The 13,472-nt window shown below is 34.8% G+C and overlaps 1 protein-coding gene across 1 annotated transcript in view; it reads left to right on the forward strand.

The window, feature by feature from the left end:
• LOC137394626 (cubilin-like) overlaps window positions 1-11,133 on the forward strand; it is a 34,403-nt gene extending 23,270 nt beyond the window's left edge. Inside the window, exons 12-18 of the mRNA XM_068081371.1 lie at window positions 202-483; window positions 2,411-2,548; window positions 4,592-4,801; window positions 5,470-5,682; window positions 9,408-9,602; window positions 9,982-10,129; window positions 10,644-11,133. Of these exons, the coding sequence (XP_067937472.1) occupies window positions 202-483; window positions 2,411-2,548; window positions 4,592-4,801; window positions 5,470-5,682; window positions 9,408-9,602; window positions 9,982-10,129; window positions 10,644-10,716 (1,259 nt within the window). The 3' untranslated portion in view covers window positions 10,717-11,133. The remainder of the gene's footprint in view (window positions 1-201; window positions 484-2,410; window positions 2,549-4,591; window positions 4,802-5,469; window positions 5,683-9,407; window positions 9,603-9,981; window positions 10,130-10,643) is intronic.
• Window positions 11,134-13,472: the final 2,339 nt, after the last annotated feature.

The following is a 13,472-nucleotide window of genomic DNA, read 5'->3' on the forward strand; positions in this document are numbered from 1 at the left end:
TTTAAGAACAGATTAAACTAATTTTAGTGTATTTTAATGGGAATATTTGTTTTGACATATGAAGCATATTTTAAAACAGATCAACTTTGTGTGTGGAGATTTGATTGTACACGGAACTCACTGCTGATGTTATACATTTCAAATCAGTGACCATATTTTTACAAAAATAGAACATCTTTGACAATATCATATACTTTATAGACCTGCCCTGTCCCATGTGGGGAATTCGTGATATCACGACAACTAAGTTCGGCAATATATGCTACGGGCTACTCGAGTCTACAAAGTCCTGGATGGATGCCCGTGATTATTGTGAGTCGCACAACTCGTCCCTGGTACGTTTTGAGAGTCGCGCAGAGTTCAATGCTATTAGCCAATGGCTTTATTCAGTTCTTGGTCTCAGTTTGAGTACTCGCGTCTGGACTTCAGCTTACCAACGGACAAGTAGTGCTAATGTCTGGTACTGGAGCACGATAGATGGAGGTAGGAGACAACTCTCTTAGGTTTTATAGAGTTAGTAAACTATTTTGAGTAGGTAAAATATCATTACAACATTTTGCTTTGATAGTATCTTAAGGTTGTAACCATTGTGTACTTTAATAGTATCTTAAGGTTGTACTCATCGTGTACTTTAATAGTATCTTAAGGTTGTACTCATTGTGTACTTTAATAGTACCTTAAGGTTGTACTCATTGTGTACTTTAATAGTATCTTAAGGCTGTACTCATTGTGTACTTTAATAGTATCTTAAGGTTGTACTCATTGTGTACTTTAATAGTATCTTAAGGTTGTACTCATTGTGTACTTTAATAGTATCTTAAGGCTGTACTCATTGTGTACTTTAATAGTATCTTAAGGTTGTACTCATTGTGTACTTTAATAGTATCTTAAGGTTGTACTCATTGTGTACTTTAATAGTACCTTAAGGTTGTACTCATTGTGTACTTTAATAGTACCTTAAGGTTGTACTCATTGTGTACTTTAATAGTATCTTAAGGTTGTACTCATTGTGTACTTTAATAGTATCTTAAGGCTGTACTCATCGTGTACTTTAATAGTATTTTAAGGCTGTACTCCTTGTGTACTTTAATAGTACCTTAAGGCTGTACTTATTGTATCAATACAACAACAATTGCCATATTTATCCAGACAAGCTTACTTGAGTTCGCTGTTATCATCAAATAACTGTTCTATATCTAAGATTAAATTTCCACGCTTAAATTTTTCAACTAGTTTATTTTTGTCCGCTTTCTAAACAAATTATCTGCTGATCAAGCTGCTGATCCCGTTCACACTTGTTTCCTTGGTCAGCAGAAGAGGTGGTGAAAGCTATGCATTTAATTAGTTTATTGCGTGCCAATCGTCACATGAGTTTGGCGCAGATGTATGATTTGTATTATATTCTATGTGTTTTTAAGAATTTGTTTATGAATATAAAATAATAACTGGTTTTTATATTTTCAATATTTTATTAAACAAAAGTAAACAAGCAGTGGCTTTGCTACTGAACTAAATGTTTTAGTTTTCTATTATTTTGTAGTTCAGTACTGCTGATAACCAATCAGAGTTTTTATGTTTCTTAGAATATATTTCAATGTTACGCAAATAAAAATGCAGAATTTTTACTCCTTTTTTATTACACATCTAAAAAATAAAAACATGTCAGCTACTTTAAATGTTTTTATGAGCAAAGGTGATACCATTTGAATACTGTATCACACTGGTTGTGTATCAAGGAAGGTGAGCCTAAATTTAGTTTCAGCTTGCATCAGAGAATGTAACGAAAGAGTCTCTTTTAGAATAAACTGTACATTTCTCACCTTTTAAAGCCCAAACACTGGCTTGATAGAGTATTTGATTTGATCTCAACTTTGTTTCAATGGCGAATGCCGACGTACATGTAAGCAAATCAGGCAGCATAGAAAAAATATCATAAATTAAATAAAATTATAACATCAGAATTCAATAGTATAAGATTCTTATGATAAAAGGAGTTGTGAAGGTTTAACTGCCAGAGGATTTTTTGTTTTGTTGTTATGGAAACAATAGATGATTCTCAGGTCTGCCATATTTCAGCATTAACCAGTCAAAACACGCACAATCTGCTGCATAGTTTATAAAATATTTGCACAAAAGTTGCTCTTAATTTTTACAAATTTACCTTCTACCTTCATTCTTGTTGAGCTGCCAACATATATGTTTGTGAAAGGTACTAAGAAACTTTATTAGTTCAAATTTTGGAATGAAAGCTCTGTAACTACTATCACCTGACTAGCAATATAGTAGTATACTTCGTCTATAGATTTTTAAGCTAGCCGATGTGGCTGTCCAACTTTAGACCACTCTCACTTCACCTGAAATGAATCAAACACTTACTATAATTTACGACAAGCAACGACCTTTGCTGTAGATATTCCTTTGACAAACGATGAAAACAACGAACTCTGGGCTGCTGATGAACCAAGCACAAGTGGCACGTCTTACATGCTTTCTGACGGACTTTACGCCTTTGACTCAAGCTATCCTTACTCATTCTCTCTATGTGAAGGTTAGATGCCTATAATGTGAAACTTAGATATCATGAAACCTTTATTTTCAACCCTTCTCTTAAAGTGGCGCTTTATTAGAGGTGGCATTCAGATAAAGGGTATGTTGTATTTTTCAAGCACCTTGTCAGAATATTGAGAAGACAAAGTTAATCCATTCACGGGCAAATTGAATGTTCCCTAAATTTTGCAGTCTCCTTTGGGTGGTGCGACATCAGGCCTTTGGATGGAGAAAATTTGCTAGCTTACCTCCAACTTGTTATAGATCTCTAAATATGCACAAAGAAGCTGAAACATATCTCTACCAGTAAATAACTATTGCTTGCGATTAATCTACAATGATCTTATAGCCTCCGTTGCAATTTGTTAGAGCTTCCAACTTTCTTCCAATTAAAAATTGGAAAGCGTATTTTCATTTCATAACTGTTTTTAACAATGTTGCATAATAGCTCATTGCACTCATTGATATGTTTTCTAAAGTTTGCAGCAAAAACCGGCTTTTTATGTGCAATTGAAGAGGAGTTATGAGTGTCTACCTGTTGTAAGCCAAGTTCATACTACTGCAATGAAGCTATTAAATAATATCCGGCTATTAATCTGAAAATGTATAGGTTATATACTAATAATAATTTATCAAATAATACAAATGTATGTAATAAACAATGTCACAAACAAGTGACATAAACAAACCATATTTATAGTACATTCAGACACAAAAATTAACATTTTAAAACCAAAATTAAAATTTTTAAAACAAAAATATTAGCATGGTTTGCTCAGCCAGTTCTGATTGATGTTTTTGTTTGGAACCACTCTGTATTCTTTTGGCTGTTCAATACCTTTCACAGTGTCTTCTGACTTCAAATCATCTTCTGCACAATTGAGCTAGTCAATATTACTCTCAACAGTTTTTTAGCAGAGCAAAACTGTTACACGACACAATTTAGACTTCTCGCGCAAATAAAGATAAAGCTCGTGTGATCAGAGTAGCCTCAAAATTTTCACCTCAAAATACGTAGTAGCACAGATTCTATCGAAAATATCAAAACATTTTTATATGCATCGAAGCATCAAGACCGCATTAAAAAAAAAAAGACTATTAACCTGATAAAGTTACTAATTGTTTTAATGAGGTTGCACTTGATGTAATCGAGTCTGACGAGTCATTAATAGTACGGTTTTGTGGACACGTTTCTGCTGATCACTTGCTACTATGGATTTGTAAAGATCAAGAATGTCAAATAGGGGCAGTAAATTGGAAGAAGTGTTTAATTAAAGGGTCGCGCTCTATTTTTCAACTGTTCTCCCATAGTGGCGCTCAAATAGAGGTGGCGTTCAAATAGAGGTGGCGTTCAAATAGAGGTGGCGCTCAAATAGAGGTGGCGTTCAAATTAAACTGGCATTCGAATACAGGTTTCACGGTATCTATAATATAAAGTTTAGATTTCTACAATGGGAAGATTAAATATCTATAATGTGAAAGTTAAATATCTATAATGTGAATGTTAGATATATATAATGTGGATGTTAGATATATATAATGTGGATGTTAGATATCTATAATATAAACGTTAGATACCTATTAACGACCTTACCGCTCTCAACTCAATAAAAGTAACCTGATGTCTGAGATACCAAAGGGTGGCAATCTGTAAATTTTAACTTTGCTGGTGCTTTTACATATCTGTAAAACCTTTTTAGATAAACAGAAAAGTAATATCAAAATTCTGTTATTTTTTACTTAGGTAGATTAAACATGCATTTAAACAATCTATATACAAGGTTGCAATTAAACTGTTAACACCTTGCATATTTTAAGCAGAAGTAATTAGACGAGCTCGCTATCACATGTCAAGTCTAAAGTAGGCATAATGGGCGTAGCTTGCATGATTGCTAAAGCAAAAGGCATAAAATACAATTTGTTCTTATCGGTGTTGAAATGCATATTTTGAGTCAAATAAATGCATGCTTATTATTCATGAATCTTTGTGTTTTATGTAAAGTCTAGTTGTCACTACGAACATCATGAGTAGCTTGAATTGTAGAAAAGACGAACGGTAGCTCAGTGCGGCACTTAGCCAATGGCTGCTCTCCTCCACCTAACATTAGATACGGTGCATATTCACCTCCCTTGACTGCATATGCTGACGCTGCCAATATAACCTTCAGCTGCTATGATGGTTACCTCCTGGAAGGCAATGATACTCTCATCTGTAACAGCGGCCTGTGGTCGGCTCATATTCCAACATGCACCTGTGAGTAGCAATACATCATGACTATATTAGTACCTTATCAAGTACCATAGGATGTGCGACATGGAGTTTTAACAACTTTACACAGAAATAATTATGTTTTTATGTTTAAATTTTATATCAAAGCTAATAATAAAAGTGTCTCCCTTCGTATGCCTGTTGTGTGATGAAATGACAAAATACTGACGACTATCTGTTTTATTGGCTGAACACGCAATATGCAGTAATAAAACGATTTGGCTGTTTTCAGGAATTGTTATTTGCTGTTCCTCGCTCATTCATCAGGTCAATGGAAGAGTCAAGGCATCTTCAATCAAAAAATAGATTAATAATTTAAGGAAGACATATTTTTATATATAAAGATACAAATCAAAGGTCATTATTCGACTAATGCTAAAGTCAAATGATCAAAGTCACATACAGTCACATACAGTCACATACAGCTAAAGTCACATTATAGGCTTTAATAGTTTAATAATGTGGCTTTTAATAGGCTGATTGCCATCCAACGGTAGCGTAGCTGCTCCTTCATTACACAACGCATCCTTTTTGTCTCAATATTCCTTGATAAGTAATTTGTGTTCAACTAAACCTTTATAACCTTGCATTTCTAATAATTACTATTGTGTGTATTTCTTCTGCTCAATTGAACTGTCATTGCCTCCTTGTAGTTATCACACCATCAAAACCACCTGTAACTCCTGCCTTGCGCGCATGCAGCTCCCCGCCAAGCCTACAGAATGGACAATTTTACCCCAATCTCTCAGTCTACTTCCATGGTGCTCAACTTCACCCCCAATGTTCTCCAGGCTTTACCTACAATGGGGATCAACTGTTGAATTGCTCAGATGGTCGTTGGATTGGTACAATGCCTCGCTGTGAAGGTGAGCTGTCTCTAGTTGGCAGTTGATTTTTTTAATGAGAAATGCAATGAGGAATTAGTAAAATTAATTTCAGCAGTATTGACCATAGATATAGTAAACCCTAGATTGGCGAATAGCTATCAATACAATGGAGCAAAAGTGAGGCCTATAATTGGCTGTTGTTTTCACGACGTTACGTTGTAGTGATGTGCATCACAGCATCAAAGCCTTCAATTGAGCAATAAGTTTAGTAGTGGAAGCGCGCTTGGCATGCTAGTTTTTAAGTCATAAACATAACAATAAGACCAAATTCTTAGTGAAATGTCATCAGAAGAGACCACAACACCCCAGGTATATCCTGAATTGCCCATAACATAACAGAACTTCAACTCAAAACAAGAAGTTCTCAACAATATCATAAGCTATCTATGCCGATTAAGGACACCAAGCTGAAAGCTGCTAGTGGAAAATAATAGGAAAATCATCATCATTTCGTCATTGGTTTTGAGTCAGCAGCCAAATCTGTACATGACATTACTCAATATCTTTTCAGCAACTACCCTTACATCAACTACTTCCTAACCTTTAAGATCAACCAGGATCACATTGAGATTTTGTTTTCCACAATACGATCTAAGGGTGGCTATAACAATAACCCGGATGTGCAGTGCTTTAGATCTGCACTTCGAGCACTGCTCATAAAAGCAGATATCACACCAAGTTCCAATGTTAACTGTATTGATCTGGATGTGAGCAGGGCTGAAAAAACTGGCCAACTCCTGCTACATTCTCTGGCTAGAAAGAAAAAGAAAGAAGAGACAAAAGCTGAGGAAGGTGAAGATGAGGAGTTCGGTGATGAGGATTTTTTTCTAACTCAAATGTGATGAACGTATCAAGTTCTTGACCGATGTCGAAGTAGTGGGAAGTAGAAATAGTGATGACATAACCTTAATCTCAGTTAAAAACAGAGGAGGATTGGTGACCAGATTGATAGGCCGAATATGAATTGCTGCAGAAAAGTGCCTACGTTCACACATGGAGAGCTGTGGTATCACACAGAGAGCTTTTAAACAAGTAACATCACAGACAGTAACATATATGTCTTATTGCATAACCTCCATCAAGGTTTTACATGTACAGCGCATGCCAACAGTCTACTCAAAACTATAGTAAATCGCTATACTAAAATCAGAAAACACTATGCCGCTTCAAAACAGGAATCTAGTTCAACCAACCTTAGACAAAAACTATCTCGTCTAGTTATTTTCAGTCATGTCTAATGGGTGTTTAATACAGTGGTCCAGCGTAACTGCTTCTAAACCTCATTTGATTCAATAGTTTGTTATTAGTTTGATTTCTATTTGGTCACTCTTTGTATTATCAATAATATAGAAGCTTCTAAATCATTGGTATTATTCATTACCATGTGTGTAAGATTCTTGCCTTTCTCATCCAAAGTCATTACAGTCATACTTCGACTTACGAGCTTAATGCGTTCAGAGACTGAGCTCGTATGTCAATTTACTTGCATGTTGGTGCAATTTATTTATATATAGAACAATTAAATATATATTGATAGGTTTTCATACTCTGAAAATGCAAATAAAACACTCAAAACAGTATATTGTAACAGAAAGAACATGTTGGTTATTGTCCTAACTTACCACATGCTTTCAAAAAGCAACAAATAAAAATAATGCAAGGAAATGTGATTAATTAAAATGTAAAATTAAATACATACAATAACGGCTAACGCTAGCATTTGCCAGAGAGGGAGAGATAAGTTATCCTTCATTACAACAGTTGACTTTGATAAATTTAGATTTTATCCAAGTCTTAAAAGACAAACTTAAAAGCAAACCTAAAAGCAAACTTTAATCTTTAACTTAACGTAATTAAAGTTTCTTCGGCGTTCATAGTTTTAAGTTTCTCGCTGGTTAGCTAATTTTTTTTCTGTTTCGCTCTCACGACCAGCCTGCCGTTTTAAAAGAAACCTATCTAAGGACGTTTGCCTTTGTCACCCTTTCAACGTGTTGCGATCAGGACGAACACAGTTGTTGTCACCAAGAGTTAATGCACGACCGCTAGCCAACTTGTCTGAATGTCTACTTTTTATAGTCTTGATAGATAGCACCGGCCATTTTACGTAGCATCGTTTCAGTTACGCAGTCACCGGCCAATTGTTTGTCTTTTATCCAAAACCTGAGCAGTCTCTCCATCAGTGGTCGTGAAGATCGCTGCATCGTTTAGAAACTATGGTTAGTCCTTTTGTCGACTGAATGCCTTGAATATAATCCTTGTGTTTGATAATTGTGGATGTATTTCTGTCATATTGTTGAGCAAGCTCAATTACGCATACATCTTTTGCATATTTTTCAATAATTTTCCATTTAATATCAATTGTTATCATTAGCTTTTTCTTTGCATTATCTATCCTTTTACTGGCAAACTTTCGGTCTACGCACCGTACTTTTAATGCACATAATTCTGCACTGAAAATCGCGTACAAAAAACATGGTACAAAAGTATAATCTGAGCAGTTGAAAAATACAGAGTGATGCTGTTCTCATAAAACACCTCTGACATACTTGGCAACTGTCTCATGTGCTCGTATCTCAAACATGACTCGTATTTTAGTGCTAAAACTTGCTTAAAAGCTGGCTCGTACCTCAAGTTTCTCGTATGTTAGGGCACTCGTAAGTTGAAGTATTACCGCATATAAGTTTTACATATTTTCAATAAAATATGCAGTCTCAGATGCACAAACTATGGAAAAATTGAGCAGTTTTTAGTGCTAAGTCAATAGGAGTTAATAGATCAGCTGATTCGCTTTGCACATCACCATGACGTTGCGTCATGCTAATTATAGGCCTCACTTGTTTTGATTATTCGCATATCTAGGGTTTACTATATCTATGGTATTGACTGTAACAAAATTGAGTTGCTGATTTGTTATGGGAACTAGTACCCTGTCAGTCTCGATGTGCTAATAAAGCACAGAGAATAGCTACATGCACATAAATTATAACTCCATAGAAGGCGAATGGTGCACATGGTAGTTTTCTGGGTGGCTATGTTAAATGCTGTAAGTTCGAATCCTATATATTGCAATCTTTTTTCAACTCCCAACTGTTGCTTCAGACAGACGGACGGACGAACACAGACGGATCTTGTTATAGTAAAAACTAGTCTGCTATCAGTCTTTTGCACCGTGAGTGATCATCATGTGTAATAACTATGCGTACAATTATTCTTAGATGTGGTAAAGGTAGTCGAGTGGGTCAGATGGTAGCCTGCTTGGTTTGAGAATCCAAACATCTAGGCTTGATTCTCGTATGGAGTAATGTTTTTTTGTAACACTTTTAGCCTGGCTTTGGACAGACTTATTATAGTAAAGATTGATACGATAGCTTACTACTTTTAGCTTGAATTCAACATTAAACTTTCAAAAGTCACACTTTTGAAAGTTTTAACTGTAAAAAATTAAAGATAAACTGAAAGTAAAATAGATAACATATTTTATTTTTGCTGTTAATAAAAAGCAATTGTATGTTGACTGGAGTAACTGGGATATGGTCAACTGACACAGAGTGATTACAGGCAGATTTATTGAGCAACCAACTTGAGGAAAAGTAATTGCTGCTGATAGCATAATGGAAGCCAATGTTTTAGTTCAGCCCAGAACCATTTTTAATCACAGTAAACTTACTACTTTGGTGGTACATTATAAGAAATTTGCTTTGTAGCTGTTGACCTAAGTGAGTGTCTCCCACCCACGAACTTATCTTATTATAAGTTGGAGCCAGTTAAAGATACTTACTCTAATGGAGATCAGGTTACCCTCTACTGCATCTCACAGACAGATATATCCTTGAAAAGTCGCACCCTGATATGCTTGCAAGGCAGATGGCTCGCAACACTTCCTTTTCACGAATGTCCTGGTACGTATGTTCTTTAAAGCGTATTAAATTTTTTTTATAGTCTACAGTCTTGTTAATCTTCAAGATAGTCCAGTGTAGCCCTGTTATTCTGTTTTCTAATTGGCCACTGCCTTGTTGAACTCCCTGTTAATTGGGTATAGTTTTGTTATTGTACTTTATGACCAGCTGTAAGCTTCTTATGCTATCTGCTAATTGGGTAAATCCTTTTATTCTATATTCTGATTGGCTACAGGCTTGTTACCAGCTGATTGGGCATTTTTTCCTATCTCCATTGAAATTTATTATCATTAGGACTAACTAGTTTTTGTCATTAGTTTAAGAAAGTTAACATGTAAGATGACTTTATCATATTATACAAAACTGTTTGTTTTCTGTTCAGGTTCAGGCGGGGTCGAGAGTATGGTTCAGACAACTCCCACCAATGATGGCAGATACAATAAACTTCTTGGAGGGACTGTAGTGCTCATAATCATATTGGTGATTGTTGTTCTCAGCATGGTCGGAGTTAAACTAGTAAAATATTACAGGTACGGGCTGATACAGGTAACTGGTAGCATTATCTTGGGTGTAGGTTTTCATAAGTACTTTGCCTGCAAAGTCTTCAATGATACAGAAGGGACAGGTAGCTATACTCATTACTGCTGCGGCTACATGGGAAAATGGAACTTTTCACAATAAACTTATCATAATAGACTTATCACAATAGACTTATCATAATAGACTTACCACAAAAGACTTACTTAACTCAGTAGACTTATCGCGATAAACTTGCTACCATGATCTGCGACAGTGAAACTATCCCAATAGAATTATCACTATAAACTTATCATAATAGATTAACCGCAATAAACTTACCACAATAGACTTATCACAATAGACTGATCACAATATACTTATCACTATAGAATTATCACAATAGATTGATCACAATATACTTATCACTATAGAATTATCACGATAGACTTATCACAATAGACTTACCACAATAAATTGAGTTATTTATATTTGCAATAGAATATCTCAGAGTTTTATTTTTTACAGAAATCGGGAGCAGAAATCAAGTCCACTGTTAGAAATGGAATATCACGAAGTTGATCCTATAGGCATCTCTTGATCTTTCACACTTTCTATCCGATCCATACAGTACTGCTACTTTTTATAATGTAAATACATGTATGTGTATAGCAAATAACAGATATCAAGTTGTTTTTTACCTTTAAAACTTAAAAAAAAACTGTTAAGCTTAAAAAATTTGGATGTCGGTCAACCCTCATTCAACTCAAAGAGCCCCCCTTAACTGTAGGCCCCCCTTAACTGTAGGCAATTTCGGGTGCCCTGTTTAAAGATAATATTGCAAAGCTGTATTTATAATAACACGTTTGTGATTTTTGACGCTCTTCTGTGCATTAATAATGTTTTATAATATTTTTCATACATTTTAGCATCTTGCTATATTTGTTTATCAACCTTGCTGGTTTTATTGCAAATAATTGGTACGTATCTTTTAAAAATTAACTTCATGTACAGTTGTATCTGGTTATTTAGTAAAATATATTTACTGTGATTGCAAAAAAAATCTCATGTATATATATGTTGCCAATATAACATGCGTTACTTGGCTGATGTTTGTTTCCCAAAAATGTTATTTTTTAATGAGGTTTTTAATATTTAATATCAAATTACATTTTTATGATCATATTAAGTTTATCATAACTAAACTTGTGAAATTTTTTATTAATTAACTTGTATTATGTCATTAGGTGGAAGTAGCTGGTCTTTTATTTTCTCTACCTCTAAGCTTTTAGCTATGGAAGATTCTAGAATGCTCCTAGATTCTAGAATGATTTGTTTCATGTCATTCAGGCTAATGTCACAGCTGTGAGCTATAACACCAAGACTTCCGATTAGCTATGCTGTTATTTTGAGATCCAAAAGCTCTCTTATCTATGGTTAGCTTTCTCATTCTAGCTCTTTTTTCTATAACACCCATTTGTGTCGACATGATGGTGGGTAGAAGCATTTGTGTTGATATGGTGGTGTGTAAAAGCATTTGTGTTGATATGATGGTGTGTAGAAGAATCTGTGTCGACATGATGGTGGGTAGAAGCATTTGTGTTGATATGATGGTGTGTAGAAGAATTTGTGTCGACATGATGGCGGGTAGAAGAATTTGTGTTGATATGATGGTGTGTAGAAGAATTTGTATTGGCATGATGGTGTGTAGAAGCATTTGTGTTGATATGATGGTGTGTAGAAAAATTTGTGTTGGCATGATGGTGTGTAGAAGCATTTGTGTTGACATGATGGTGTGTAGAAGCATTTGTGTTGACATGATGGTGTGTAGAAGCATTTGTGTTGGCATGATGGTGTGTAGAAGCATTTGTGTTGGCATGATGGTGTGTAGAAGCATTTGTGTTGACATGATGGTGTGTAGAAGCATTTGTGTGATGTCAGATATTACACGTTGTTAAATCAGGAGTAAGTGTGAAGTAGAGTACTTAGCATATACTGTCTGTTACTGTAGTTGTACAGCGTAACATGGACAGAGGGAAACTTGGAGTTATCCTCAGCAATTTAAACAGGGGTAGACAAGTCTTAGTCCAAGCCGATTTAAAGCCATTTTAAACGAATGAGATCCATATAACCAACTCCAAGCATGCCTTTAGTAACATTGCTCATTTCTCCGCAGTTCAAACTTTCAAAATTTTTGACCACCATGTTGTCTAAAGCATGCATTAAGTAAACATGTAGTCTATGAAGCTGTCTGATCCCTGACCCTCTGTTCACAGAGATTGCAACTCCAAAATTTCTGCTGATTTCAAAGGAAAAATACCACTCTTCTGTGTTTTGGCAAGTAGAAATGGCAAGAGAGATACAACTGTCTTGCTGGTGCACTGTGTTACTGGTGAAATTTAGGAAATTTCCAACTTGGTCACTTATTGATGATGATGCTTGCTAGTGCGCTGTGACTATTGGTGACTATTGGTGTAATGCAAAAAGTTTCTAGTTAATTGATGCTAGTAGAAAGATTCAGAGAAATCTGTAGCATGGTGCCCAAACATGAATATAGTAACTAACCATATAGGCAGAGGTATTTATATCCTAGAAAGCAAGTTCAAAAGCATGAAGAGGAGGCCTAGTTATATAAAAGTTACAATGATCTGTAGTAAGATCTTCAATACATGATTATATAATGGCTAGTCCTATTATACACATGTAATAATTACGCAAAAAGAATAATTAATGATATGTATAGTTTATTGTTTGCACAAGCCCACATCATCTAATTCTTGTTAATAAATATTGTTTTAAATAATTATGTTCTCATGGAAAATCGTATTAAACCTGTGTATTTCTTAAACAAAGATTGTTTAAGCCATGTTTCCTTGTATGGCTTAAACAATTTAGATCAGAGATTATAGTAAAAAAGCTTATATCCATATGTTTTTGTAACCTTTTACTCTTATATTTTTAATGCTAGAAATACAAGCTGAATGAATGAGAAAAATCTAAATATTGTGCTTGCCACAGATTGGGCGCTTAAAGGCAATGATATACAGCCCCCATGAGGGGCTGTATATCATTGTTGAAGAATATTAAACTATATAAATATTAATTGCAAATGTTGTTCAATACGTTTGACTACATTAAATATTTTTCTTGCATTGCTGCAAAGTTTCTGTTAACAACATTGGAATAATTCAGACATTTTATAAGAAGCACATTGTAAATATTAATTAAATGGCCTTGTTTGGGCTTCGTTCACAACTTTCAACAGTACAATGCTGCCGCGCGTTGATCGTTTTACTTGTCTTAATCAACTGTCTAAAATTTAGACAGTTGATTAAGACAATATTTAGACTCTAAATA

Source organism: Watersipora subatra, chromosome 4, assembly GCF_963576615.1.
Source record: "Watersipora subatra chromosome 4, tzWatSuba1.1, whole genome shotgun sequence".
Classification (NCBI taxonomy): Eukaryota; Metazoa; Bryozoa; class Gymnolaemata; order Cheilostomatida; family Watersiporidae; genus Watersipora; species Watersipora subatra.